The 26303-nt window shown below is 41.1% G+C and overlaps 2 protein-coding genes across 2 annotated transcripts; both read left to right on the forward strand.

The window, feature by feature from the left end:
• The first annotated feature begins 8135 nt into the window (after positions 1 to 8135).
• Positions 8136 to 11383, forward strand: LOC307125652 (uncharacterized protein). Its single transcript, XM_079815689.1, has 5 exons — positions 8136 to 8171; positions 8314 to 8364; positions 8520 to 8886; positions 8984 to 9112; positions 10894 to 11383. The coding sequence occupies exons 1-5, from the start codon at positions 8157 to 8159 to the stop codon at positions 11001 to 11003; spliced, it is 672 nt and encodes a 223-aa protein (XP_079671815.1). The 5' UTR covers positions 8136 to 8156; the 3' UTR covers positions 11004 to 11383.
• A 4366-nt stretch (positions 11384 to 15749) lies between these two features.
• LOC307123248 (ran GTPase-activating protein 1-like) lies at positions 15750 to 26286 on the forward strand (the record flags this gene model as incomplete). Its single annotated transcript, XM_079811710.1, has 9 exons — positions 15750 to 15800; positions 18682 to 18861; positions 22213 to 22347; positions 22517 to 22675; positions 22903 to 23058; positions 23144 to 23260; positions 23336 to 23441; positions 23521 to 23609; positions 26209 to 26286. The coding sequence occupies 9 exons, from the start codon at positions 15750 to 15752 to the stop codon at positions 26284 to 26286; spliced, it is 1071 nt and encodes a 356-aa protein (XP_079667836.1).
• Positions 26287 to 26303: the final 17 nt, after the last annotated feature.

Genomic DNA, 26303 nt, shown 5'->3' on the forward strand with positions numbered 1-26303 from the left:
GCTACGCTAATTATTTCCCTTTTCTGTTTTATGTTGGGACGCCCATCCCGAGGGTACGAGAGAGTCCGTCAGCTCCTGTCTGGATTCAGCCTCCATGAAGACTTCATAAAGACTGCAGATGACCATCACCTGTAAGAGATGACCATACACCTGGAGGACTTCAGATGACCATCACCTGTAAGAGATGACCATACACCTGGAGGACTTCAGATGACCATCACCTGTAAGAGATGACCATACACCTGGAGGACTTCAGATGACCATCACCTGTCAGAGATGACCATACACCTGGAGGACTTCAGATGACCATCACCTGTCAAGAGACGACTCCAACAATACTATCTTAAATAGTGAAATAAAATTCCTTTCTTGATGTGAGTTGTTCACTCTCTTGTCTTCTTATTTGAAGGAAAACTACGATTGCGGGAGTTTTGATCATGCTGATTTGACCGCAATGAAGTTTAGCTGATCGGTTTCACACCACATGCGGGAGCAGTGTGGAGGCAGCGCAGAAGCTGTGTGTAGAGAGAGCACACTCAAAAAAAAAAAAAAAAAGTACAAAATTGTACCTTTTAAGGTACAAGTGGCCATCACTGAGGTGGGACCCTTAAGGGTACAATGTTGTACCTCTAAGTCAGGGGTAGGCAAGTTGTTGTCTTGCAGAGTTTAGCTCCAACCCTACTAAGCCGCCACAGTATTGTTGGGGTAACAGCTTAGGACCCAGGACCAGTAGTGAGAAATGAAGACCAGGAGTCAGGAGTCAGATTAATTAAAGAAAATTTACTGAAGAATAGTTTGCAGTTTCATCAGCAGAAGCCAGCTTCAAGAGGAGTTTGTAGGCCGCACTCCCTCTAACAGTCTCCCCGCCTCCGTCTAACGTACATACAATTTTCTGAACAGTTATACGGTTTTCAAGGTCTAGACACGTCATTACTGCCATGTGGAATGATTCTGATTCGTTCTAACAACATGCAATGTAAGCAACTTTCCACACGTAGACAGATAGGAGCATATATCACTAAAAATGCGTAGACTTGATGTCGCCCAGTCCCAGATTAGTCCCCAGTGACCTCGGAGGTCATAGAAAAGACGCCTCCAAGTCTAGAATCGTCTGCCGAAAGGACCATCTCCAATACTGGATTCTGCACAAATCATACAACGCACACACACAATACTCCAGAGAATACCAGTTTCCATCAAGGTCGGGACATCTTAACTAACTATCAACAAAGCTGAATCTGCAAAACATGCTGATACTACATTTAGTACAGAAGTGACTTTATTCTATTCTATAAAGAAAGAAAAGTATATCAGAGAGGTACATTTCTGTTACATTTTGAGTCCCCAAAAGAGTCACATAGCTGTAACATAGATGACCCCGGGGGTCGCTTTAGGAGGACATACAGTTAACACATGCTGAGCTCTTCTCACTTCAAACACCAAGGACATTTGCCTGTCAGCACATCTTGACACAGACATCAGAGCTGGATTCAAAAGCACAGAGCAACTAAAACACTACAATATTCAAAATCACTCCTTGAATATAGAGAACTGATTTATCAAATGTAGGACACTGTTATAACTTGATTATCATTCATTCTTATTTTAATATTGAACATAAAATCATTCTTGAAGGATATGTGTCTGATGAAGAGACAAGTGATGTTTGGCTTGACCCTTGACCCTTCAGTATAAAACTCATGGCTCCCAGCATGCATTGCAGCATTAAGTATGTCACCATTGTTGAGATTCATATGCGGATTCTTGATATCTGTGTGCGTCGAAAAAAAAAAAATCCCCCTAGAATGTATTTCAAAATCAGAATTCAGAATGTCTGATCTGTGGCAAGAAAGTATTGTTGGTGAATATTACTTATTAATATTTTTAGTCAGTGATGAGGTTAGTCAAAAATTTTTCGTCACGTAAATTTTTGTTTATGGCTTCTTTTGATTTGAACAGATTATGTGTTTTGTTAACACTGTAACAAAACACACAAACTCGCATAAAAAGCGAAGAGTCAAACTGCCCAACTAAAGAAACACTGATGTCCATAATGGTGACCAAATATTTTCAATAAAACCTCAGCATCTAAACCTCTGTTAATTCTCAATAAGAGCTTCTACAGATGTCTTTCAGGGCCCAACATAGCCTACCCAAGTCAATGCATTATTTATTTATTTTCCTTTTTGTATTAGTGTTTAAAATATTTAATTTACAATGAATTATATATATTTAAACATAAATTGTCGCTACCGTATTTTTTACGGTAAAGTTCTGGCAACCACAGCTTTTTTTACCGTAAATTTTACGAGGATTGTTTTTTACAATGTCAAAATGACATGCCCTCTAATGCAAACATTAGCCATTAAAGACAGAGATACAGCAAACAAGCGTCTCTGTTCATTTATAAATCAGTGTATAATGATTTACGAGCATGCGCATTGAAAAAGCAAATGCATGACTTAAAAGTAATTATAAAAATAATATAAATGGAGCTATAACGCAGTATAATATGATGCAGTATATGTCTTAATGAGTCTTTATGTATAGAATGGTAATAAATAAGTATAAATAAGGCTATAATTCATTATAAGCATTCATTCAAATGTTATAAAACTTACTGTGTGAACATATTTAAAAAAAAAAAAATCATGGACATGATTAAATTTTATTTTTGTGCTTTTTTCATAATAATTGTAAAATTGTATAACTTTTCCCCTAAAACTTTCCTGTAGCAATAATCTGGCAAGTATCTTTAAACCGACTTAATTCTGTGATCCAAAGCATTTAATTATACGAAAACGTGCCATTTTGTGTCCCTCAGCAAAAAAAAAAAAAGCTCTCTAAATCTTAATAAACCATTTAGTTTTATTTGTTTTATTTATATTTAGTTTTAATTGAATCGAATTTAGTTTCCATAATATGTCTCATAATATAAGAATACATTAATTTCTGTTTCTTTTGTTTTAAAAGGGTTTTAATCACATTTTATAAATAATGATAGCAAACATCCTGGAATTACTTTAAATACTGTTATTGGACTTCCGCCTTATTTTATCTTATCCTTAACTGTTTTGTTACGTTTTAATTACATATCAATGTTGTAATTTTACATAAATGTGTATGTAATTAAAGAAAACAGAATAAATACTGCATAAAAATTATCATAATAATTAAAAATCATTATACTTAAAATAACAACATCTGTTAATATACAGATAATGCTTGTAATTTTAGTTTTGAGGACAAAAATCCATTATTTTCCATAAAATTAGTGCATTTAAATAGTATATAAATTTGGATTTTTATTTTTAAAGTGCATTTAAATAGTATATAAATTAGTATTTTTATTGTATGTCCGATGGTTTGTCTAGATAAGACCCAATTCCTCGTCTGGGATCGTGCAGAGCCCAAAAGCATTAAATGTAGTTGCTATTTATTTGTTTAGATATAATAATCAACACTTAAATATAAAAACACTGCACATATTAAGGCAGGTTTTGCATTTGCACTTATAAATCTAATTATACAATTGATTTTCCTACTCCAATTCAGGTTTGTTTTTAACAGCAGAGAATGAAAAGGAGAAAAAAAGAGAATGAAGACTTAAACTTGTTTCTCTTTAAATACGTTTGTTATTGTTCGCGAAGCCACAGGCGACGTTCTAATCGTGACGTCACAGTCGGACAGGGATTATAACAGTGGAGTTCTGTTCTCCGGTTATTATCAGTTGTTCTTTACTCACTCACTCACGGAAAAAGTGTTACTCGCGCATTTCACACACTCTCAGCAACATTCAGTTTTCAAACGCAGCCTATCATTATAAGGACAGAGAGATGGAGAACAGCAGCGGTGTAGTGTTAGCGGACGCGATGGAGACGGACCGCGATCAACCGTGGCCGAGCGTTGTTGCGCCGAGCCCAGCGGACGCGCAGAACCCACCAGGTACTGATGGCATTAGTTTGAAGACTTTTTCATGCGATTATGTACTTGTGTAAAGCTCAAATCCGTGGTTTGTTTATAAAGAGAGCGCCTATTTGAATATTTTATCGGGCGTTTTCGGAGTTGTGAGACCCAGCGGCGCTCCGCGCTCGTTAACGCCGGCGAGGGCAGCCTTTCCTCGTCCAGTCCTTCTGCCGCCTGCCGCTGGCTCTGATGTCTCTGTGGAGGTTAAACATGAGCTTGTTTTAAATTTAAACAAAAAGAGGCTGGGTTGTGTTTTATGAGTAACTGTAACAGTTTCCTATTAAGCTCAAGTACCCATTAAGCACACTACTATCTTTGAGCTCAGATTATAAGAAGAAAAGCATATTTATCATCCTACTTGATGTCTTAACCAATTGATGTGTTTGTTACTGTACACCTACTGTAATTTCAAACTAATCCGACCATCAGACACTGAGATATTCATGTGTTCACACTGAGATATGGGTATTCATGTGTTCATTCTGTCCGGCGGCCATTTTGTAAGCTGTCAGAAAACTTTCACCAGAAGAGGAGCCCCTTAAAAGTGCATTTTGTTCGATGTTAAAGCCTTTATTTGTTGGATAAGTATCACTTCTTACTGCAAAATTAAGAGATTGATGTTTAGACTTTTGTATATTATAACCCGGAGCTTGGATGTGGGAAATAATTAACGAACAGTTCGATCCAAAAGATAGTTTTAGCAACATGGCGCTGATTCTAGCTTTCTATCTGTATAATGTCACTAATATATCACTTCACAGGCATTACTGGCGTGTACTTTTAACCCCATTATAATATTAATGTACAGTTTATTGATGTTCTGCTGTAATTTTTTATTGTGCGGTGACACTACTATGAAAATCACAATTTCATAAAGAAACGCATAATTTCATAGATATTTTCAATAATAGCTGGTCATATTAAAATATGTATGAACTTAATACGTGTCCTATAATATTTATTTAGCAAAATTGTCCTTTTAAATTTAATAATATGTATTAATGGAAAAAAGGCTCTAATAAAGCTCAGCTCATCCACATTAAACGTCCATATAAATACTTCATAAACAGACTTTAAATATTAACTCATGGTTGTCTCTTCAAGTTAATCTTTATAAAATTATTCTTTAAAAAGATTTTTTCCCAAAAAAACATGATGTGAGCTTAATGTCCCCTGTTAAGATCAGCCAGACTTTTTGCATTTAATGATGTAAATCTTAATCTAAATGCTGTTGTCATTTAAAATAACATTAAATATCATTGTGTGAGAGATTAATCTTTTATTTTAACATAAATTCTTGTACTCTGTGCACTAAAATGTCTCAATGTAGATTTTGGTGAGCTGAATAGGTACGTTTAGCCTACATTAAATATATTTTTGTGTGTCCCCATTTGCTCAAAAACGCCGCAATAGTGATTTCACAACTTTCATAAGAGGGAAAAGAGAGCGTGAGATTGATAACAGCCGTGAAAAGAGAGAAATATGTTAATTTTTCCCATAGATGCTGTATTAGAAACGCAGCGCTCACTTGTTTTTTGTGATGCAAAAGTAATAAAATACAAAGTGTTAGTGTTATAAATGTACATACATTTAAAATATACTGATTCACGAGCTCGGGAACAGATTGAGAGATCCGTTTTTATAACGTTCAGCCATTTATAAATGATAATGTTATTAATAAGTGGTATGCTAGCAATTTATGTGTTGTAAGTTATTTAAACACACTGCGTGATTTACTCTATTATATCATTTAATATAGTTCATAAATATCACACGAAGAGTGCCGTTTTCTCCAGGTATCAGCACAACAAATGTGATTTATTGATTTTATACAAGTTTACGAAACAACAAGTTAATATTAAGCGACTTATTGCCTGTTTTTGCCGTTTCGCAAACGAAAATAGTTCAGAACATTTATTATTATCAATCATGTTAACATTCACTGACCTTTCACAATTCTGAACTGGTTGGGATGACCAAAAACTCATTTCATGATACCAGTAATTGTATAATTACAGTATAGATCTTGTGTTTTTAAAAACTGTATACGTTCTCTTTATTTTCTCATGTTTCCGTTGCGTTCTGTGTCATGCGCTGTGTGTGTATATTTGACTGTTTCCGTTGTCTAGTGAGCGTAAGCACCAGTGTTAATTTTGACAGCAAATTTTGATTTAGTTTTAGTCGTAGTCTTTTGACTAAAATGCCATTTAGTTTTAGTCTCCTAAATTGTTTTGTCATAGTTTTAGTCATCCAACACTAGTTTTTATTTAGTTATCGTCTCGTTTTCGTCAGTGAAAAACGGTTGTTGACGAAAATGATGACATTATTCCTCAACGAAATGAACACTGGTGAGCAGTGGAAGCCGAGCTCTGCACACACTCCACACAGTCGCGACACCTTATACCGATATATCGTGCCTTCTGTGCTAATGTTTCTAACCAATGTTCTTTTGCTTGCAGAAAGAGACAGGCGGAGGAATGGCGGTGTTTGGAAGGCTATAAGACGTGGCTTCCGAACCTTCGCATCTAAAGTGTTACCGAAGTCATTCGAGCCAGTGAGCTATCAACCTTTGATGAGTTTGCCTAGCAGTCCCTGCCTAAAGAGTGAGTATTCGACAGTCCGTAAGTCTCCAGTTATTACCACTGTATTCTTTTTGCTACTGTACACACACACACACACACACACACTAGGAAACATTAGGAAATATTTATGAGATCATTAATTTAGTTATGTGTGCATATATTTTGTTCTCATGTCACAAGTAATATCAAGGTTTATTTTGATCTGTTTTACATGATTCTTTTGTAGTGAGGTTTTTGGTGAAGTGTACTAAAATAAATATCATCACCTGTGTATATTAGCCCACTTCTTCTTGACGCTGTTTCCTGATGGTTTATAAAACAATTACTCCGAGTCGCCCTCTGTCGTTTCAAAGAAAAAGCACAACGGCGAGCGCGTCGAGTATAAACGCCTTGTCCGTTTGGGGAGGAGCATCCAGTCTCAACCTAGCATCAATTTTCGTTAGCACGGACTCGGAGCTGTGATTCACAACGAGCAGAGGCCTTTGCCGTTATTGTGAGTGTACACAAATAAAAGTAGAGAGTTTACTGTTTATTATTACTTTTTTATTAGGCTATTATTATTTTTGAACAAATCTCTGTTTAGGTCTCTGTGTAAGAACGCCGACGCGCATAGATGTTGGGTTTGCCTAACTGAACTGTCTGCCACAAGTTGATCTTGTAATAAAGGTCTCATCGAGGAAAAACACGCTGTATTTTGTATTCATTGCATTTTTGAATTATAAAAGTTAAATAATTAATTTTATTATAAAAATGTTAATGATTAATCGATAGTCGATCGTTAAATCTCCCGACGATCGACTAAGAAAATTGAATCGAATGCCCATCCCTATTTCCGACAAACGTGCACTGCGGTTAGCGAATCACAACACACTGGGCCAGCTAACCAATCTGAGCCCATTGCGTATTTTTGAGGGACTGGCTTCATACAACCCGGAAACCATCAGACCGTTTTTACAAGGAGGGACAGAGCAGTGTAGAATAAAGGTCAAATATATAAAAAATAATGCAATTTTTTAAAAACTAAGCATGAACACACGTTACACAATCAAGCCTTCAAAAGAATGCGTTTTACCACCCCTTTAAGAGATCGACAGGTGTCAATCAAACCATTTCATTTAGACTTTTATTTTCTTTTAGCACTGATAAACGCACATGCGTAAGATCGTCTCGTTTAAATATAACGAAATCTCCAGCGTTCAACCAGTGACGTTTATATCACATAATATCTGCACTAACACTATTGCACTATTTACAGGTGATTCCTAGACTATGGACACTTCTATGTTCTTTGGTCATATTTTTAAAAATACATATAATTTTGGACAAAGTCTTCTTTCTTTCTTTGTCAAGCTAACAATAAAAGCACACAGTATCGACACATCCACTGGATGGCCATTTCAATCTGTTGTGTCTGGTGTTATACTGGCCTCACCTGATCAGGTGTGTTTAGTCTGTGTATTCACATGTTGTTGCTGTGTGTGTGTGTGTGTTTCAGACGGCTCCATCACTGGGGATGACTTTCGTATGAGCTTGGAAGACTTCGAGCGTATTTATGAAGTGGGAGAAGAACTGGCGTATTTCCCTGGAGCGCATGAAGGAAGAATAAAGATGACCGGCCAAAAAGTATGTTGCTCTTTCTCCATGACCAAACGCTCTTCCTCTGGTTTCCTTCTGTGACCTTTGAGTCCTGCCATAAACATCAGAGTTTACAAGATGTCAAGACCTTAGTTTACTCACGTTTGCAAAAATGTGCTTTATTTTTTAGGTGACCATCAGATGTATTGACCGGCGCCAGCGAGGAGAAACGTTGACATCGGTAAGTTGACTTTATTCTTCATGAAATTCTCTATTAAGAATTGGTTTGTTAAATTTAGCTTGAGATGTTGTGCATTGCTTTCATCTTTAATTTCCCTCACTCTTTCATTGGGAGATTTGAAATGAGCTAACCTTTTGTTCATCTTTTCTCTTTAGGGTCACGCAAATGTTAAGTTTACCAAACCATCTAGTGATGAGGTGGCAGCAGTGTTGGCACTACAAAGGCAGCTAACCTGCGAGCAGATCATTCGATTGCACAGCTCCTTTACGGTGGGCGAGAATGACATGTTAGTTATGGAGCATCTACACCCCTGCTTAACATTGGGGGAGTTCATCAGCATGGACGGCAACCACAAGACTGAAAAAAACATTAGAAAGATAATGTTGCAACTCATGACCGCTCTCAAGTACTGCTGGGATCGGGCTGTTTATTTCCCGATCAATGTGGAGGATATATTGATCAACCCCAACACCATCCAGCTGAAAATCATGAACTTCAGTCGTGCACAGCTCATCGTGAAGAGTGAGTTGGCTTTTTGAACACCATTAATCATCATAAAAAAGTTATAAAGTTATAAAAACCAATGTTTTACTCAACACTGGAAATGTATTGCTTGCAGGTAGAGCTGAAGCAAGTTTAGAGGAGTTGTTAAGCGAGGATGCTAAAATGCAACGCGCAGTGACCTTGTACTCAGTGATGTCGGCACTCGTGTGGAACCATTTTGGGATAAAGGATCACCTGTCAAAAGGTGAGATCATTATCATTATTGTTATTGAATGCAGTAATGAAATGAAATGTTCATGTCATAAAAACAGCAACCAATGCATTGTAACATTACCTTTAGGGCTGCACGATAATGGATAAACTGATAATCACGATGATTCTATCAAAAAGGGTGATGTAGTTATGGCCATTTTGCATGTTCTTTACCAACCTACACTTCACCCAAAAGGCCTGTAGGTGGCACACCGACTTCATTTAACCAACTATGATAACTTCGTTAGATGGTAAATCAATACAGAACACTTTGTAATCTGTATTCACATTAGATTTTTAAAGCAACAAATGAGACCAACCACAGATTCAGATTGCCCTGCAAATTGTTGGAAATATGAACTGAATTCTTTGCGTTTAATAAACAAAAACATTTTTTTTAAATGAAGACAGCGTTTGGAGTGCATGCAAAATAATCCACGGCCTTTGTTGTTATTGTGAGTGTACACAAATAAATCTTGCACTTCTGTATGGCTAAAAATGACGGAGTATTGTCCGATGTCATAAAGGAAAGAAATCCATCAGAATGCGCCGAGACCTTCGTCGGCAATGGGTTAAAGAAACCATAGCCTATTTAGTTTCATAGTTAGGCTATGTTTAAATATTAGCCTATAATATTATCATATGTTGATGATGAAAAGTGAGCAGCATGAGTAAGATATGCTACATCATAAGATGCGCTGGAGACATGGAGTGCGGTCAGACATGATTTTGACCACTTCATTAAGTTTTGTTTTCTAGAAAGTCTTTCTTTAAAGTGAATTTTGTTTTGTATAAATTCTATTTTAATTTTGATCAATGTTTCATCAACTAATTGCCTGTGTATTTAATAAATAAGAAGCAAACCAAGGTCGCCTGGAATGGTTTGAAGTGCGTAACTGGTCTGTTTCCGCGGTCTTTGAGTAAGACTGAAACTATAGTGTCTTTCTGTTTTTAATATATTCAAGAAATGTATGTCTTAATTACAGGAGGCCTGTAGATAGTTATGATATTTGTGGCTGCACCGGGGTCTGTCATTACTAGGTTAAAGTTACGCCACTGTCCTTATTAGGAGAAATTGTATGTATTTCTCGTTTATTACGAGAAAAGATGTTGTCAAAAGACATAACATCTCGTTATTACGACATACTTGAGTGGAAAATAATATGTAGGCCCTGGCATCAGTGTGTCACCGTACCAGGTGACCTGTAAATGCGACAAAATTGTTTCCATTGCAGTTTTGCAAAAATGTCCTTTTTCGAATTGCCTGAAAAACCACCTTATGCGAGCGTAAACAACGTTTTTGCGAAATTGACGCGTTTCCATCGGGCGTATTTCAATTTGCGCAATTTGAAGGGTAATGGAAACGCGGCTATTGAAGCAGAATTTGGCACGTTTGTTTTCAGATCATCAGCACTTCTTCTGCATTTAGAGGGAGCGCGTGCACACAGTTGCCAGACTGATAAAGTAAAACACCGGGAAGAAAGAATATCCTTTTAAGGGAGAAGCTCTATTTGGGGGATTTAAGCTCTTCGCATGACTGCTTGTGGAGGCTCGTTACCAATGCAAGATAACGCAAATCCCAAAGAAAAAACATGTTTTAAGGATAAATAACGAGCGGGCCAATACCGTGACAATTATTTGTAATCAATCGAGAGAAGCAGATTTCGCGATTATAATACGATTAGTCGTGCAGCCCTAATAAACTTACATGATCTACAGATCTCAGGTGAGGACAAACATGTCTAATCCACTCTCTTCTGATAACTTTCACAGAATGCCTTAGTCTTCTTGAGCGGCTGAGAACAGATCGAGGGATGTGGCCGCTTGATATCTTGGAGAGCATTAACGATGACCCTTGGTTTAGAAGTCAGAAAAAAGAGTAAGAAAGAAGTAAAAGAAAGAAAAGGAGATGTTCCCCTGTTGGGCGGCTGCTCCATCAGTGGCTGTAGGATCACCAGCTCTCACCAACGGTCCACCCCTGCAGCCGAGCCGATGGCACGATCCCAACGCCATCCACAGCTTAAAGTTACACGGTGAGGATTGAGCATCAAGATGTGCAAGACAGCTTTTCATGTTTCAGCCAACATAGATGGAGGAGCAAAGTTACCCAAGCCAAGCCACAAATAGCACTTTACATGTCTTTATAAGGACACCATTGTAAAAGCGCCAACGGGGACCGGATGGCAGTGCCTCTCTTTTCTTTTCCTCTCTTCCCTCTCTCTTCTCTGTCGCTCCTCATGCTTCCGTCTCCTTTCTCTCACCTGGTCTGTTCTGACCCACAGGTGCTGCAGATGCCGTGACTGGGGGTGTAGGGTGCAGTCTCGGGAGTACCCCTGACCTGCGACGGGGTTGGGGGGGTTGTCAGAGTTAGTCACGTTCGTTTGGGGGGGGTTTGGGGGGGTCCGTCGCTGTATACGTCGTGTTACTGTCGGGGGGGGGCGACGGGTGTTGTCGGAGTTAGTCGGTACGGGGGCGGCTGGGGTTGATAGGAGGTTCTCCTCTGTTTATGTGTGGGGGGGGTTGGGAGGGTTCCGTCGCTGTATAATTCGTGTTCCTGGGGGCGGGTTTGGGGTTGGAGGGTTCCGTCGCTGTATAATTCGTGTTCCTGGGGGCAGGTTTGGGGTTGGAGGGTTCCGTCGCTGTATAATTCGTGTTCCTGGGGGCGGGTTTGGGGTTGGGGGGGTTTCCGTCGCTGTATAATTCGTGTTCCTGGGGGCGGGTTTGGGGTTGGGGGGGTTTCCGTCGCTGTATAATTCGTGTTCCTGGGGGCGGGTTTGGGGTTGGAGGGGTTTCCGTCGCTGTATAATTTGTGTTCCTGGGGGCGGGTTTGGGGTTGGGGGGGTTCGGTCGCTGTATAATTCGTGTTCCTGGGGGCGGGTTTGGGGTTGGGGGGGTTTCCGTCGCTGTATAATTCGTGTTCCTGGGGGCGGGTTTGGGGTTGGGGGGGTTTCCGTCGCTGTATAATTCGTGTTCCTGGGGGCGGGTTTGGGGTTGGTAGTCGGTTCTCCTCGGTATATGTGGCGTTAGGGGGTAGGGGGGTGAGCGGTGTAATGGGGAACTCCCACAGCACCCCCACCTCCTCGCTGGACAGGAGTTACTCACGGGATTGTGCTCTACACCCCCAGTCACGACGTCAGCAGCGCTCGGGGGTTAGGACAGACGAGGAGAGAGAACAGGAGACGGAAGCATGAGGAGCAACAGAGACCGTGAGAGGGGGGAGAGGAAAAGAACATAAAACACTGCCATCCGGCCATTTTAAATAAATATTTATCATCCATGTATTTTTATTTTTATTTTACGCACAATCATTTATTTTTATTTGAAGGAAAGAGAACATGAACTAAATCGTTCAGAATGAAGAATACTCTAGTAACAGGTTATATGTCAACATGCAGTACTCAATAATATATTATTAGTAGGTTCTGAAATGGTTCAAAATGTTTAAGTTTAACTTAATTAACTAACTCTCATTAGGAATCAGTGTTTTTGAACGAATCTCTTGAATGAATGATTCATTTTTTATAGTCACGTGTCGCCACCTACTGCTTTATTTGATGTGAACTCTTTTGATTGCTAACACACACATCAGTGTTTATACCCAAACCACTGTGTGGTTGAAAAGACTGAAGCGCTTTCACACTGATATATTAGACAGCAACTTGTCTTTCAAAAACCGTGTTGCATGTTCATGACCTCTAGGCTGGATCGCTGTAATGCATTACTAGGTGTTTGTCCTGCGTCCTCAATAAACGAGGTACAGCGAGTTCAAGCGCAGCCGCTAGAGAAAGTATGATCATAGAACACCAGTTCTTTCATGTAGACGGGTGACGACTAACTTGATTTTGCTTTGCTGATAAAATACTGGTCCTGGTAGTGAGTGCATCCGTTCAGTCTGTAAGGGTAAGGCAGGTCTCATTTACATCAAGGCCTCGCTCTTTGAAGTCACAGGTTGAGCTTTGTAGCAATCTTGGACGCATCTCTTTAGCCAAGCATTCACATGATGCATCTCATAATAGGCTGACCAAACGTCCTGTCCTGGCCCTAATATAACAATTTTCTATCCATTCAGAGGGGGCATACTTTAAATGTATTGAAATGAATAAGGCATCTTTGAGTAAACTTCGAGTATCGCAGCTGAGTATCCTGGTTTTCACTAATCAAAATATGGTCACTATCTCATAACCTTGTACTCCAGTTATATCAGTGCGAGGGATGTTCATTTCGGCAACCGCCGGTCATTATCCGATTATTAACCGTTAACTGATAAGATTATAATATTGAATTGGCATTAAATAAATATACAAATGACGAATGTCTGTGACCCGTTAAAAAGACCCGTTTTTTTCACGGGTTTATTTTACCGTGCAAACAGCAGCACACAGAACAGAACCTGGATTCACACATTATCACATGTACACGTCAGCGTTTCTGACAACAGAGAAAAACAGAATAATATATAAATAAAAGAAAAAAATAAATAGGCCCTACACTAAATATTTTTCACTGAAAAAATTAACAAATTAAGATGACAAAAGAAAGCACCCTGAATCTGTTTGAAGCTTTGAAGAACCGGAATAGTTTTTTTTCGTCAAATAAAAATAGCAGGCCGACCTCAATCCACAGCTTGACTGGATTTTATTTTTTTAACATCCTCTCAAGCCTTGTTTATACTTTCGTCTGGCTCCACAGTCCGTTTGGGGCGACTCGGGAGTAATTGTTCTATAAACCATCAGGAAACAGCGACGAGAAGAACATGCGTTATATTAGTATTTAGTATACTTTAGTAAACTTCACCAAAACCACACTATGAAAAGCCTTGAACAAGGCTTCAGAAGGCACTGATGCCCCGGGAATACAGAGATAACCCCTCGGGAAGCGCCTTTCATTTGCTTTCCACCAGTCTAGAGCTTGTACTAATGCTGTATTTGAATACCACGTAGCATATTTTGCAAGTTGAAATGGTCCCACGGAGTCGGAAAAACTTTAAAAACTACTTTTTTTCCATTGCTTCATTTTGCGAAATACGTCTGTGTAGACACGTGTGTTTGCAGGTGTGAGTTAATACAGCATATTTTTTCTTTAACCATGCAGCAAAAAAAAAACTTTTAAACCGTTTAACTTATAGTATTAATCGGTCAAAATTCTTTCTTTCTTACTTTTACTTTTCAATGATTGTCTTTGTTTAATGCTTTGAACAGCAGCTACGCTAATTATTTTCCTTTTCTGTTTTTTGTTGGGACGCCCATCCCGAGGTAACTAGAGAGTCCGTCAGCTCCTGTCTGGATTCAGCCTCCATGAAGACTTCATAAAGACTGAAGACGACCATCACCTGTGAAGAGATGACCATACACCTGGAGGACTTCAGATGACCATCACCTCCAACAATACTATCTTAAATAGTGAAATAAAATTCCTTTCTTGATGTGAGTTGTTCACTCTCTTGTCTTCTTATTTGAAGGAAAAATAGTTGATCATGCTGATTTGACCGCAATGAAGTTTAGCTGATCGGTATCACACCACATGCGGAAGCAGTGTGGAGGCAGCGCAGAAGCTGTGCGTATAGAGAGCACACTCAAAAAACAAACAAAAAAAGGGGTACAAAATTGTACCTTTTAAGGTTCAAGTGGCCGTCACTGGGGTGGGACCCTTAAGGGTAAATTTTTGTACCTCTAAGTCAGGGGTCGGGACAATGTCACCATTGGGCCCCCGACGCCCTGATCTCTGGACACGGCATCTGGCTTTAGGGACGTGGAATGTCACCTCGTTGGCGGGGAAGGAGCCTGAGCTTGTGTGGGAGGTCGAGAGGTACCGACTAGAGATAGTCGGGCTCACCTCCACGCACAGCTTGGGCTCTGGAACCACACTTCTTGAGAGAGGCTGGACTCTCTAACACTCTGGAGTTGCCCATGGTGAGAGGCGGAGGGCTGGAGTGGGTTTGCTTATAGCCCCCCAGCTCAGCCGCCATGTGTTGGAGTTCACCCCGGTGAACGAGAGGGTCGCTTCCCTGCGCTTTCGAGTCGGGGATAGGTCTCTCACTGTCGTTTGTGCCTACGGCCCAAATGGCAGTGCGGAGTACCCGGCCCTCTTGGAGTCTCTGGGAGGGGTGCTGGAAAGTGCTCCGACTGGAGACTCTGTTGTTCTACTGGGGGACTTCAACGCCCACGTGGGCAGTGACAGTGACACCTGGAGGGGCGTGATTGGGAGGAACGCCCCCCCCTGATCTGAACCCGAGCGGTGTTCTGTTATTGGATTTCTGTGCTAGCCATGGTTTGTCCATAACGAACACCATGTTCAAGCATAAGGGTGTCCATCAGTGTACGTGGTACCAGGACACCCTAGGCCGGAGGTCGATGATCGACTTTGTGGTCGTGTCATCAGACCTTCGGCCATATGTCTTGGACACTCGGGTGAAGAGAGGGGCGGAGCTGTCAACTGATCACCACCTGGTGGTGAGTTGGATCCGATGGCGGGGGAGGAAGCTGGACAGACCCGGCAGACCCAAACGTACTGTGAGGGTCTGTTGGGAACGTTTGGCCGAGCCCCCTGTCAGAGAGATCTTCAACTCCCAACTCCGGCGGAGCTTCGACCAGATCCCGAGGGAGTCTGGAGATATTGAGTCCGAGTGGACCATGTTCTCCACCTTCATTGTTGCTGCGGCCGCTCAGAGCTGTGGCCGTAAGGTCTCCGGTGCCTGTCGAGGCGGCAATCCCCGAACCCGGTGGTGGACACCGGAAGTAAGGGATGCCGTCAAGCTGAAGAAGGAGTCCTATCGGGCCTGGATGGCTTGTGGGACTCCGGAGGCAGCTGACCGGTACCGGCAGGCCAAGCGGACTGCAGCCCGGGTAGTCGTGGGGGCAAAAAAATCGGGCCTGGGAGGAGTTTGGTGAGGCCATGGAGAAAGACTATCGGTCGGCCTCGAAGAGATTCTGGCAAACCGTCCGGCGCCTCAGGAGGGGGAAGCAGTGCCCTACCAACACTGTTTACAGTGGAGACGGGCACCTGTTGACCTCAACTGGGGATATCGTCGGGCGGTGGAAGGAATACTTCGAGGATCTCCTCAATCCCACCGACATGTCTTCCGTTGAGGAAGCAGTGGCTGGGGACTCAGAGGTGGACTCGTCCATCACCCGGGCTGAAGTCATCGAGGTGGTTAAAAACCTCCTGGGTGGCAAGGCACCGGGGGTGGATGAGATCCGCCCTGAGTATCTCAAGTCTCTGGATGTTGTGGGGCTGTCTTGGCTGACACGCCTCTGCAACATCGCATGGCGGTCGGGGACAGTACCTCTGGACTGGCAGACCAGGGTGGTGGTCCCTCTTTTCAAGAAGGGGGACCGGAGAGTGTGTTCCAACTATAGGGGGATCACACTTCTCAGCCTCCCCGGGAAAGTCTATGCCAGGGTACTGGAGAGGAGAATTCGGCCGATAGTGGAACCTCGGATTCAGGAGGAACAGTGTGGTTTTCGTCCCGGTCGTGGAACACTGGACCAGCTCTATACCCTTTCCAGGGTGCTGGGGGGTTCATGGGAGTTTGCCCAACCAGTCTACATGTGTTTTGTGGATTTGGAGAAGGCATTCGACTGTGTTCCCCGTGGCATCCTGTGGAGGGTGCTCTGGGAGTATGGGGTCGGCGGCCCCCTGCTTAGTCTGGACCTTCAGCGTGCACTGGGACTGTTTGCAGCCGAGTGTGAAGCGGCTGGGATGGGAATCAGCACCTCCAAGTCCGAGGCCATGGTTCTCAGTCGGAAAAGGGTAGATTGCCCGCTTCAGGTGGGTGGAAAGTTCCTGCCTCAAGTGGAGGAGTTCAGGTATCTTGGGGTCTTGTTCACGAGTGAGGGAAGGATGGAACGGGAGATTGACAGACTGATCGGTGCAGCTTCTGCACAGGGTTCCCGCGGGGTCTTAAAAAGTCTTAAAATGTCTAAAATTAAATTTTTTAAATTTAAGGCCTTAAAATGTCTTAAAAACGGACAGATTTTCACCCGAGGTCTTAAATTTAACTTAGTTAGGTCTTAAAAAAAGTGTTCTCCTCGTTCATTTTCAGAAATGCTGGCTGCAGAAAGTTATTAACGTTACACTGTAGCAAAAAAGTATCGAATCGCGAAAGCGGAGCTCAAAGCGGAGCTCTAGAGTCTTTGCTGCGCCGCCCTCAGAGCGTTCGTTCGGTGTGTTGTAGTTCTTTCTGGGGGTGTTGGTACACGTACTCGGTGATAAAACTACAAATCCCGTGATAAATGCAATTACCTGCCCGCAAAATACTTCTACATTTAATAACGTTGTATTTTTCTGGACAGAATGAGGCAGACATGCATTGTTTTATATTATTCTAAACAGTGATAAAGTCTGCACTCAATCAGCACTGCATACCTTATTATTATGACAATAGTGAAGGCTTGAAGAACTCAAATACACCATAGCTTGATGCAGTCGTATTTATTGTCTTCGTTTCATCAGTCAAAGCGTTTCTATCTTCAGTTTATCCTACATCGCTAGCTTCACATTAGGGCTAAGGATTACTTCTCTGAGGGAAATGTGGAGTTTCTGCTCGTGGGCGCCCTCTGGCTTCCAGTATGAATGAAAGTTTGGGTAACAAATTTGAAAAATAATACTTCTCTCTAAATAAATGTATATGACAACCCATATGTTTTTCTCCAATGTACAGTTTTTCCCCCACAGTGGATGCATAAGAGGCTCATATTTCATATTAAATACATAGACTTTAAGAAATTTATATCACAGATAAAAAGCACAGAATTTCTTTATTTTTTTATTTTATTTTTTACAATAAATCTTTAGACCTTTCTAATGATTTTTAGTCATAGGCTGTCTGCATATTAACAGGTAACCCAGCAGGTTTTTTTTGTAAAATAAGTTTTCTGTAAAATATAAATGTTATTTTATTAGCATTATTATTATATTGTTATATTTATTCTTAAATACTCTATTTTTAATTTTTTAATAATTAAAATGTTATTGTAATAGTAATATTTCTAATTTTGTTAAATATTTGTATTTATTGAATATAATCATTATTATTAGTCTCGTTAATATATAAACATTAATATATAAAATGTTATATGCATACACTTTTAATTTGTAACAAAAATTAAAATAAAAATAATAATTGCATTTTAACCAGAATAATCGCAATTAGATATCTTCCCCAAATCGTGCATCCCTAGTTTATCCTATCTCCCTAGTGCATCCCCTGTTCAATCTCTATTAGGCTATTAATATGCTGTTTTGTAATCTATTCTATTTGAGGGCAAGTTTGTTTTAGCCTATTTTCATTTTGGGCCTAAGGTTTTGGGCATTTGGCACGTTGTTGGCTGTGGAGGGTTACTAATGTCATTGCTTTTTTTATTATTTCTTTGATTTAAATAATTTTGGTAATGCGTCGTATAGGTCTTAAATTTCAATCTTTATGGTCTTAAAATGTCTTAAAAAGGTCTTAAATTTGACTTTCTGAAACCTGCAAGAACCCTGGCCTTACAATATTGCGTTACTCCCAACACTGGTCGTGTCTAGAACAGAGCGTTTAACGACTAAGCTGTGTTTCTCCAGGTTTCTCTGGGCGATGCGTTAATCACGGCTGGAGCTCGCCTTAAGGTTCTGGATCTAAGCGATAACGCCTTTGGACCCGATGGTGTGAAAGGCATCGAGAAGCTGCTCAAGAGCGCCGCCTGCCACTCGCTGCAGGAACTGCGCCTGAACAATTGTGGGATGGGCATCGGAGGAGGAAAGGTGGGCGGGGTTTACGATGATGTCATGAAACACAACAGCTGGGTTCCTGAAAGAAAAACTCCATTAATTTTCTCCATAGGGGACTCAGATTCGGCCCACATCTGGGAGATGTTGGATTCCACACGTACCAGATGTGGGCCAGGGGGTGTATTACAGAAACCTCTTAACTTTAGAATCCTTATCCTAATCTTATCTGTTTGGTAACCATGGCAATTTCAGTTAGGACTGCATTTAGACAAAGGCTATTACAGAATGACATTTCTTAAGTGCTTAATCGTATCTTAACTATGGATAGGAAACGGGTATTACAGAAGCATCCTAACTCGACAAAAAATCCTAAAAGCTGTCTTAACTTTAGGACAACCCTACTGGTGTCCTAACTTCAAAACTTTTTGAAATCCAACGGTAAAAATCACAGTACAAAAGCCTTTTTCCAGAGAGCGTTACATTTATTGATTATATAAGATGAAGAGCAGCGATGTTTGATTGTGGAGAGATTTTTGGAGGACCCTGAGGATGTGCTGTAATTTGATGATAAAATGCTTGTAAATAATCACAGACTCCCACCACAAAGGTTTTATCAGTTAGTTGACGAATTGCGACCAACATTACCAACGAGCCGTCACGGAGCATTACCGGTCGTTCTTCACTGGCATAATGTTGGTTTGACGCTGGAGGTTTGATATTCGCAAATTTAAGGACCGACTCTAAAGTTACATTCGACATTGGTATACCTACACATTTCTAACTTCTATAGGATTTGAACGGAATATGTAAAATGTGTGCATCAAACACCTAGATGAACACTTTACAGTTGGTTTTGATACTGGAAGTCGTCCCCTTCAAATGCTATTGACGTAAGAAATGTGTATAACAATGTCGGATGTAACTTTAGAGACGGTCCTTAAATTTGTGCATATCGAACGTCTAATAACGTCAAACCAACTTTATGCCAGTTCATTCTTCAAGTGACTAACACCTACTTTTCTTTTTTGCAAAAGGCGATTTATAAAACAGGCTTTAACTTTTCAACGGAGTTTCAATTTCTGCTGCACTGGAATTAAAAGCACGCCATTTTGATTTTAGGTTTACCTCAGAAGCAGTTTGCGCGTTGTTGGTTGCTTGGTAACAGACCTGACAGTTGATTACCGAACTCTATGGAACGAGTTAAGATTTAAGAACTACAGATAAGATGAGATTTTGTAAAATAGGATAAGAATCCTAAATCAAGTTAAGATTTGCTTCTGTTTTACGAAATTGTTAAAAATCCTAAATTAACTTAATCATATCTTAAGTTAAGACCTAAGATAGAAATTTTCTGTAATACGCCCCCAGATCTGGGCTGACTTTATGTTGCTGTCTGGGGAATTGATTTTTAACGATAACTTAAACTGTTTAAAGGGGTGGTAAAACACATTCTTTTGAAGGCTTGATTGTGTTTGTGGGGTGCACTGTAACATGTGTTCATGCTTCGTTTTTAAAAAATTGCATTATTTTTTATATATTTGACCTTTGTTCTACACTGCTCTGTCCCTCCTTGTAAAACGGTCTGATGCTTTCCGGGTTCTATGAAGCCAGTCCCTCAAAAATACGCAGTGGGCTCAGATTGGTTAGCTGGCCCAGTGTGTTGTGATTCGCTAACCGCCTAGTGCACGTTTGTCGGAAACGCCACGCCCCTTACCTTTACCGGTAGACTGTGCTTTGGTCAGTATTAGAAACAATGGCGTCAATAAAACCATACCAATATGAGCCCGAATCAGACCCAGACCATTTTAATGAAGATGATCGAGCAGAACCTGTTCATTCCTCAAGAGTAAAGACTGCGGATCTATAGTGATCGCTACTGAATGGCACTGTTACTTTTGTATTTTTAGAACGATTATAGCCAAATATCTGTCGCAAGAACTATTAACCCAAAACGAACACTAAACATTGGCTTTACTAGTAGCCAAATCACACACAGAACCATGTTTAGCATGCCTGTAGATAAACAATACATAAAAGCTCTAATCAAAGAATCATTTACACTAATGCCAAGTTCGCTGTTGAGATTTTAACGTTAGTGTTTGTTAGGTGTTCGTCGGATAACGTTAAGTATGAATGAGCATTTAACAGACTGGTTTGCAGAACAGCGTTGTCATCTGTTAACTTCCTTGCTACAACGTACAATTAACAATACGAACTATTACAGGAAAACACATCGACGAAAAATAAATCATACTTACAGGTTGTGGCCCGTAAACAGCTTCTGTTTTTAAATCCAGCTTTCAGGACAAGCCGTTGTGCGAATCCTGCATTGAACTCGCGAAGACTGTGGAAGCTTTCCTACGTGAAATGTGCAGCGGGAGCCGTTGTTCATTCACACTGGCAGTGTATTATATTGTCCATATTGTATTATAATGGAATATTGTCCATTATGTCACATTTTCCAGTCTTCTCCTCTGACCCGTCTGTCTGTCTGTCTTGTGCTTTGATTTATGATGGGCAGCATATATCTGCTGCAAATGCGACCTGTTCCCCTCTGTCTCATACACACGTGCATATAGCATGCTGTATGTTAAATGCTCTGCAACGCACCCCCGTCCCTAGGAAGGCTGAACAAAGCAAGTACCCCAGACCTGCAATCCGGATGAAAATAACAGCGTTTCCTCGGCATCGCGGCAACACCACTCCAGCCTACTAACTATACCACAACAACTCTTCCCCACAGCGATACAAAATGGCCTCGCCCCCCTTATTTAATATTCTCGGAGGAGGGGTTTATGTAAATATTGGGGCTGGTGATGTCAGCAACCCTGGAGGAAAGTCTGTAGTCGCCTACTGGCCATTTGCTGTAGTCCTTAGAAATTGATTTCTTTAAAAGCAAATATCTCCCTTTGCTTTAAACTTTGAACGTTGTAACTTTGCAGATGTTGTTTACGCTCAAGCAGCAACATTACACGCAAGCTAAAGTTAGAATAGTGAAATCGTGGTTTACCACCCCTTTAAGACAGACGTACTGTGAGCTATGAGGTTGTTAATCGATGGTAGAAATTTTTTAAATAGTCATTTTAACATAAGGAAATACAACCAAATAAATCGGAAAATGCTAAAAAAAAAAAACATGTGAACTGAACTGTAGCGCTCTGTTATATTGTCAATCTTTATGCCAATGGTGATGTGGTGTTAGCTTTCCTGTAGCTCAAACAGTAGAGCATGGCGCTAGCAACGCCAAGGTCATGGGCTCGATTCCCAGGGAACGCAAGAATTGACAAAATGTAAGATGTGTACCTTGAATGCAATGTAAGTCGCTTTGGATAAAAGCATCTGCCAAATGCACAAATGGTGATGTGGTGTGACTGTCTTCTGTAGATCCTGGCGGCGGCTCTGACGGCGTGTCATAGGGAGTCGAGTGCGATCGGCGTCCCCTTACAGCTGAAGGTGTTCATCGCCGGCCGGAACAGACTGGAGAACGATGGAGCCACGGCACTGGCGCAGGCCTTTCAGGTGCTGAATGACACAAGAACTAAACCTCAACTACAATATTAACCATTTTCTTGATTTCCGTTTATTTTAAAATCTACCTGTAAGCCAGCCGATGTTGTTTGGTCCATTGCGAACGTTATTCGGTTTCCCTCATCTGATTGGCTCATTGGCGAATGCTTTATCTTCTCAGTTGATTGGCAGTCTGGAGGAAGTGCACATGCCCCAGAATGGCATCAATTACCCAGGAGTCACGGCTTTAGCCACAGCTATGCAGCACAACCCACAGCTGCGAGTGCTCAACCTCAACGACAACACCTTCACCAAGAGAGGAGCGATCGCTATGGCAGAGGTACACTGTGCTTTAGAAGAAAAATCAAAAAATGTATAATATATATGTACAACCCCAAATCAGAAAAAGTTGGGACAGTATGGAAAACGCAAATAAAAAAAGATAAGACTTAGAAAGCAATATTTGGCATGATCCTTGTCTTTTATTCCCGCCGTAGTAAAATTGAAAATGTCCTGGAAAAGTACTGGAAAATGGTTGCTGAAAAAGAGTGGGAACCCTGTGTAAAGTCTCTTCGTAATTTCTTTCTTCCACCCCACTTGCACACACGCAGTGATGACGAGGGAGAACCTGAGGATGAGGACGATGAAGACGTGGAGGAGGAAGAAGAAGAAGAGGAGGAGGAGGAGGGAGAAGGAGAGGAAGAAAAGAGTGAATTAAATCAGGTTTGCTAAAAGCTGTAGAATTCAACATAAACACGACGAAAGCACGAGTAGAGAAATAACTGTGTATCTGTGGGTGTTTGTGTAGTTCTCAACGCCGCCTTCAGCACCTCGTACTCCAGACGTCTCGTCTTTCCTGAGTTTTCCGTCTCCAGATAAACTGCTGCGACTCGGAGAAAGGAGAAGCTCCCTCATCCAGCAGCAGGTCACACTTTACACTGAACACGCTACAGATCTGGCACCTCAGGCCTCGTGCTGAGCGTTTGCGTGTGTTTCGCAGGTGGACGTGTTGGACGTGAGTAAGACCGCAGAAGCGTTTCTGAAAATCTCCTCCGTGTATAAGGAAGACGACGCTGAGGTGAAATCAGCCGTGCTGGAGAGTATCGGTGAGATGACGTGCACATCCGTCACATCTGGATCTGAGAGTGACGATTAAACTGATTCTCGTGTGTCTGTGTGTTTCAGATGCGGTGCTGAGTAAAGCCTTCTTCACTCCGTCTTTCCAGGGTTTGAGTTTTGTCTCGTCGTTACTGGTGATGCTTGGACTGCTGAAGGTAAAATCATTCAGCGCATTGAGACTGGAAGCTGAAACTGAGCTAGTTTGCGCACACATGTATCGTTTTTTCTTGATGAATAGCCTTTCTCTTGGAAATTGTCACCATTTTACTGTATGTCGGCTTTGTCGATTTGTGCATTTCTATACTAGTTTGGGCTTTTACAATTGTACCGAACCATGTTCTCTTTTTAACACCAAGGACTCTCAAATATGATGATCCCATTGCAAACTCAATTTTTACGTGCATCGGCCGGCCGATATTTGCAATTTTTACGTGTATCGGCCGACCGATATATCGGGCCGATATTTGCAATTTTTACGTGCATCGGCCAGCCGATATATGCAATTTTTACGTGCATCGGCCGGCCGATATATCGGGCCGATATTTGCAATTTTTACGTGCATCGGCCAGCCGATATATGCAATTTTTACGTGCATCGGCCGGCCGATATATCGGGCCGATATTTGCAATTTTTACGTGCATCGGCCGGCCGATATATCGGGCCGATATTTGCAATTTTTACGTGCATCGGCCGGCCGATATATGCAATTTTTACGTGCATCGGCCGGCCGATATATCGGGCCGATATTTGCAATTTTTATGTGCATCGGCCGGCCGATATATGCAATTTTTACATGCGCGAGGGAGGGAGAGCAAGACAGTTTGAAGACGGTGAGAGCTGCCCTGTGGACGCCTGTCTGTAAATAATGCAGGGGAAAAAATATCGGCGAACGCAGCATCCTTATATCGGCCGATGCACGTAAAAATTGCAAATATCGGCCAATATATCGGGCCGATATTTGCAATTTTTTACGTGCATCGGCCGGCCGATATATCGGGCCGATATTTGCAATTTTTACGTGCATCGGCCGATATAAGGATGCTGCGTTCGCCGATATTTTTTCCCCTGCATTATTTACAGACAGGCGTCCACAGGGCAGCTCTCACCGTCTTCAAACTGTCTTGCTCTCCCTCCCTCGCGCATATTAATCAAAATCTATTGAGAATTGACACGATGGTAAAAGGTGGAAAGACTGAAGTTTCACGTGGAGCATTGGGAGATTTTTTCCTGAATTACCGCTGGTGTTGCTCTACAAGAGATTAAGTTAAGTGCACCTACACTTTAAAAAATGCTGGGTTAAAAATAACCCAAGTTTGGTTGAAAATGGACTAACCCAGCAATTGGCCTAAGTAATCGGTAAGCCCCACCCCCCTTAGCTACTGTTGCTAACTCGGACAAACAAACAGAGTTTCTATATCTTACAATGCACAGCTGTCAGTGTGAAAACCTTATCCCAAGATGTTTTTGGACACAGAATGTGGCGTATATCCCGTCCGAATGATGGCCAAACTTTACTGATGGTTTATGAAGTTTATTACATAGTTTTTCACTCAAACAAATCATCTGAGGCGTTCGATGGGAGGGGCTTACCGATAGGTCAATTGGGTTGTTTTAACCCAGCGATTGGGTTGTTTTAAGCAAACATTTAACCTAACCGCTGGGTCAAAGCAACCCAATTGCTGGGTTAGTCCATATTCAACCCAACTTGGGTTATTTTTAACCCAGCATTTTTTAGAGAGTAAACATTAAATGACTAGGTTGTAAATAGTTTTAAATGAAGTATAGTACAGTCAGTGTGCACTTTATTATGTTAAATACTGTGTGCAATAGAATAGTAATTATTTTATTTATGCTTAAATATTTATTTTCAGAATTTATTTTCACCACTGAACTCTTTTTTTTTTCTTGTTCTACCTCGCCTGTTTTTACTATTTGTTAAATATTGTTTTTTTTTAGTTCAATAAATGTTCCTTTTTTAAATTGTAAATGTTAAATTATAATCCTGATCATTGTGTCATTTTTATGATGTAAATTGAGGGAGCAAAAGCAGTATCGGCTCAAGAAAATCGGCAGCCCGTATCGCTCATCGATGATGAATAAGGGTCTTATCTAGCCAAACCATCAGTTTCTGAGAGAAACCCAGCAGTATTTATGCTATTATTTTACCTCTTATCAGACGAACGTGATCATCTCTGAGCTCCGCCATAACTTCCGGAGAGTGAGGTCAAATTCGTTTGTGGTCATAGATATATAGATCGTAGATGCCTCATTCTACTGATCCGTGCAGGCGCTAATGAGGCATCTACGTATACATCTATGACCACAATCTAATTTGACCTCCCTCTCCGGAAGTTATGGCGGAGCTCAGAGATGATCACGTTCGTCTGATAAGAGGTAAAATAATAGCATAAATACTGCTGGGTTTCTCTCAGAAACTGATGGTTTGGCTAGATAAGACCCTTATTCATCATCTGGTATCGTTTAAAGACCTTTTGAAGCTGCACTGAAACTGTCATTTAGACCTTGACCCGTTTGGAGCCCATTGAAGTCCATTATATGGAGAACAATCCTGGAATGTTTTCATCCAAAACCTTCATTTCTTTTCGACTGCAGAAAGAAAGACATGGACATCTTGGATGACATGGGGGTGAGGAAATTATCAGCAAAAGTTTATTTAAAAGTGAACTAATCCTTTAATATGTGATGACTGAATCTTCTCTTTATGTGTTTGATTATTCTTCCATGTGCAGGCAGAATAAATCGCTGGAGGTTTGCAGCAGCGCTCGAGACCGCCTGAAATTCACCCTGCAGAACCTCACACCAGAGAGCTGAACACACACACCGCTTCA

The sequence above is a fragment of the Gobio gobio genome (assembly GCF_949357685.1).
Source record: "Gobio gobio genome assembly, chromosome: 1".
Classification (NCBI taxonomy): domain Eukaryota; kingdom Metazoa; phylum Chordata; class Actinopteri; order Cypriniformes; family Gobionidae; genus Gobio; species Gobio gobio.

What these genes read in the sequence shown, in the direction of transcription:
- LOC307125652 (XM_079815689.1), top strand. An exon ending in TGCACAGCTCATCGTGAAGA is followed by an intron (nt 8,887 to 8,983) that starts GTGAGTTGGCTT and finishes TATTGCTTGCAG; the next exon opens with GTAGAGCTGAAGCAAGTTTA. An exon ending in AAAGGATCACCTGTCAAAAG is followed by an intron (nt 9,113 to 10,893) that starts GTGAGATCATTA and finishes TAACTTTCACAG; the next exon opens with AATGCCTTAGTCTTCTTGAG.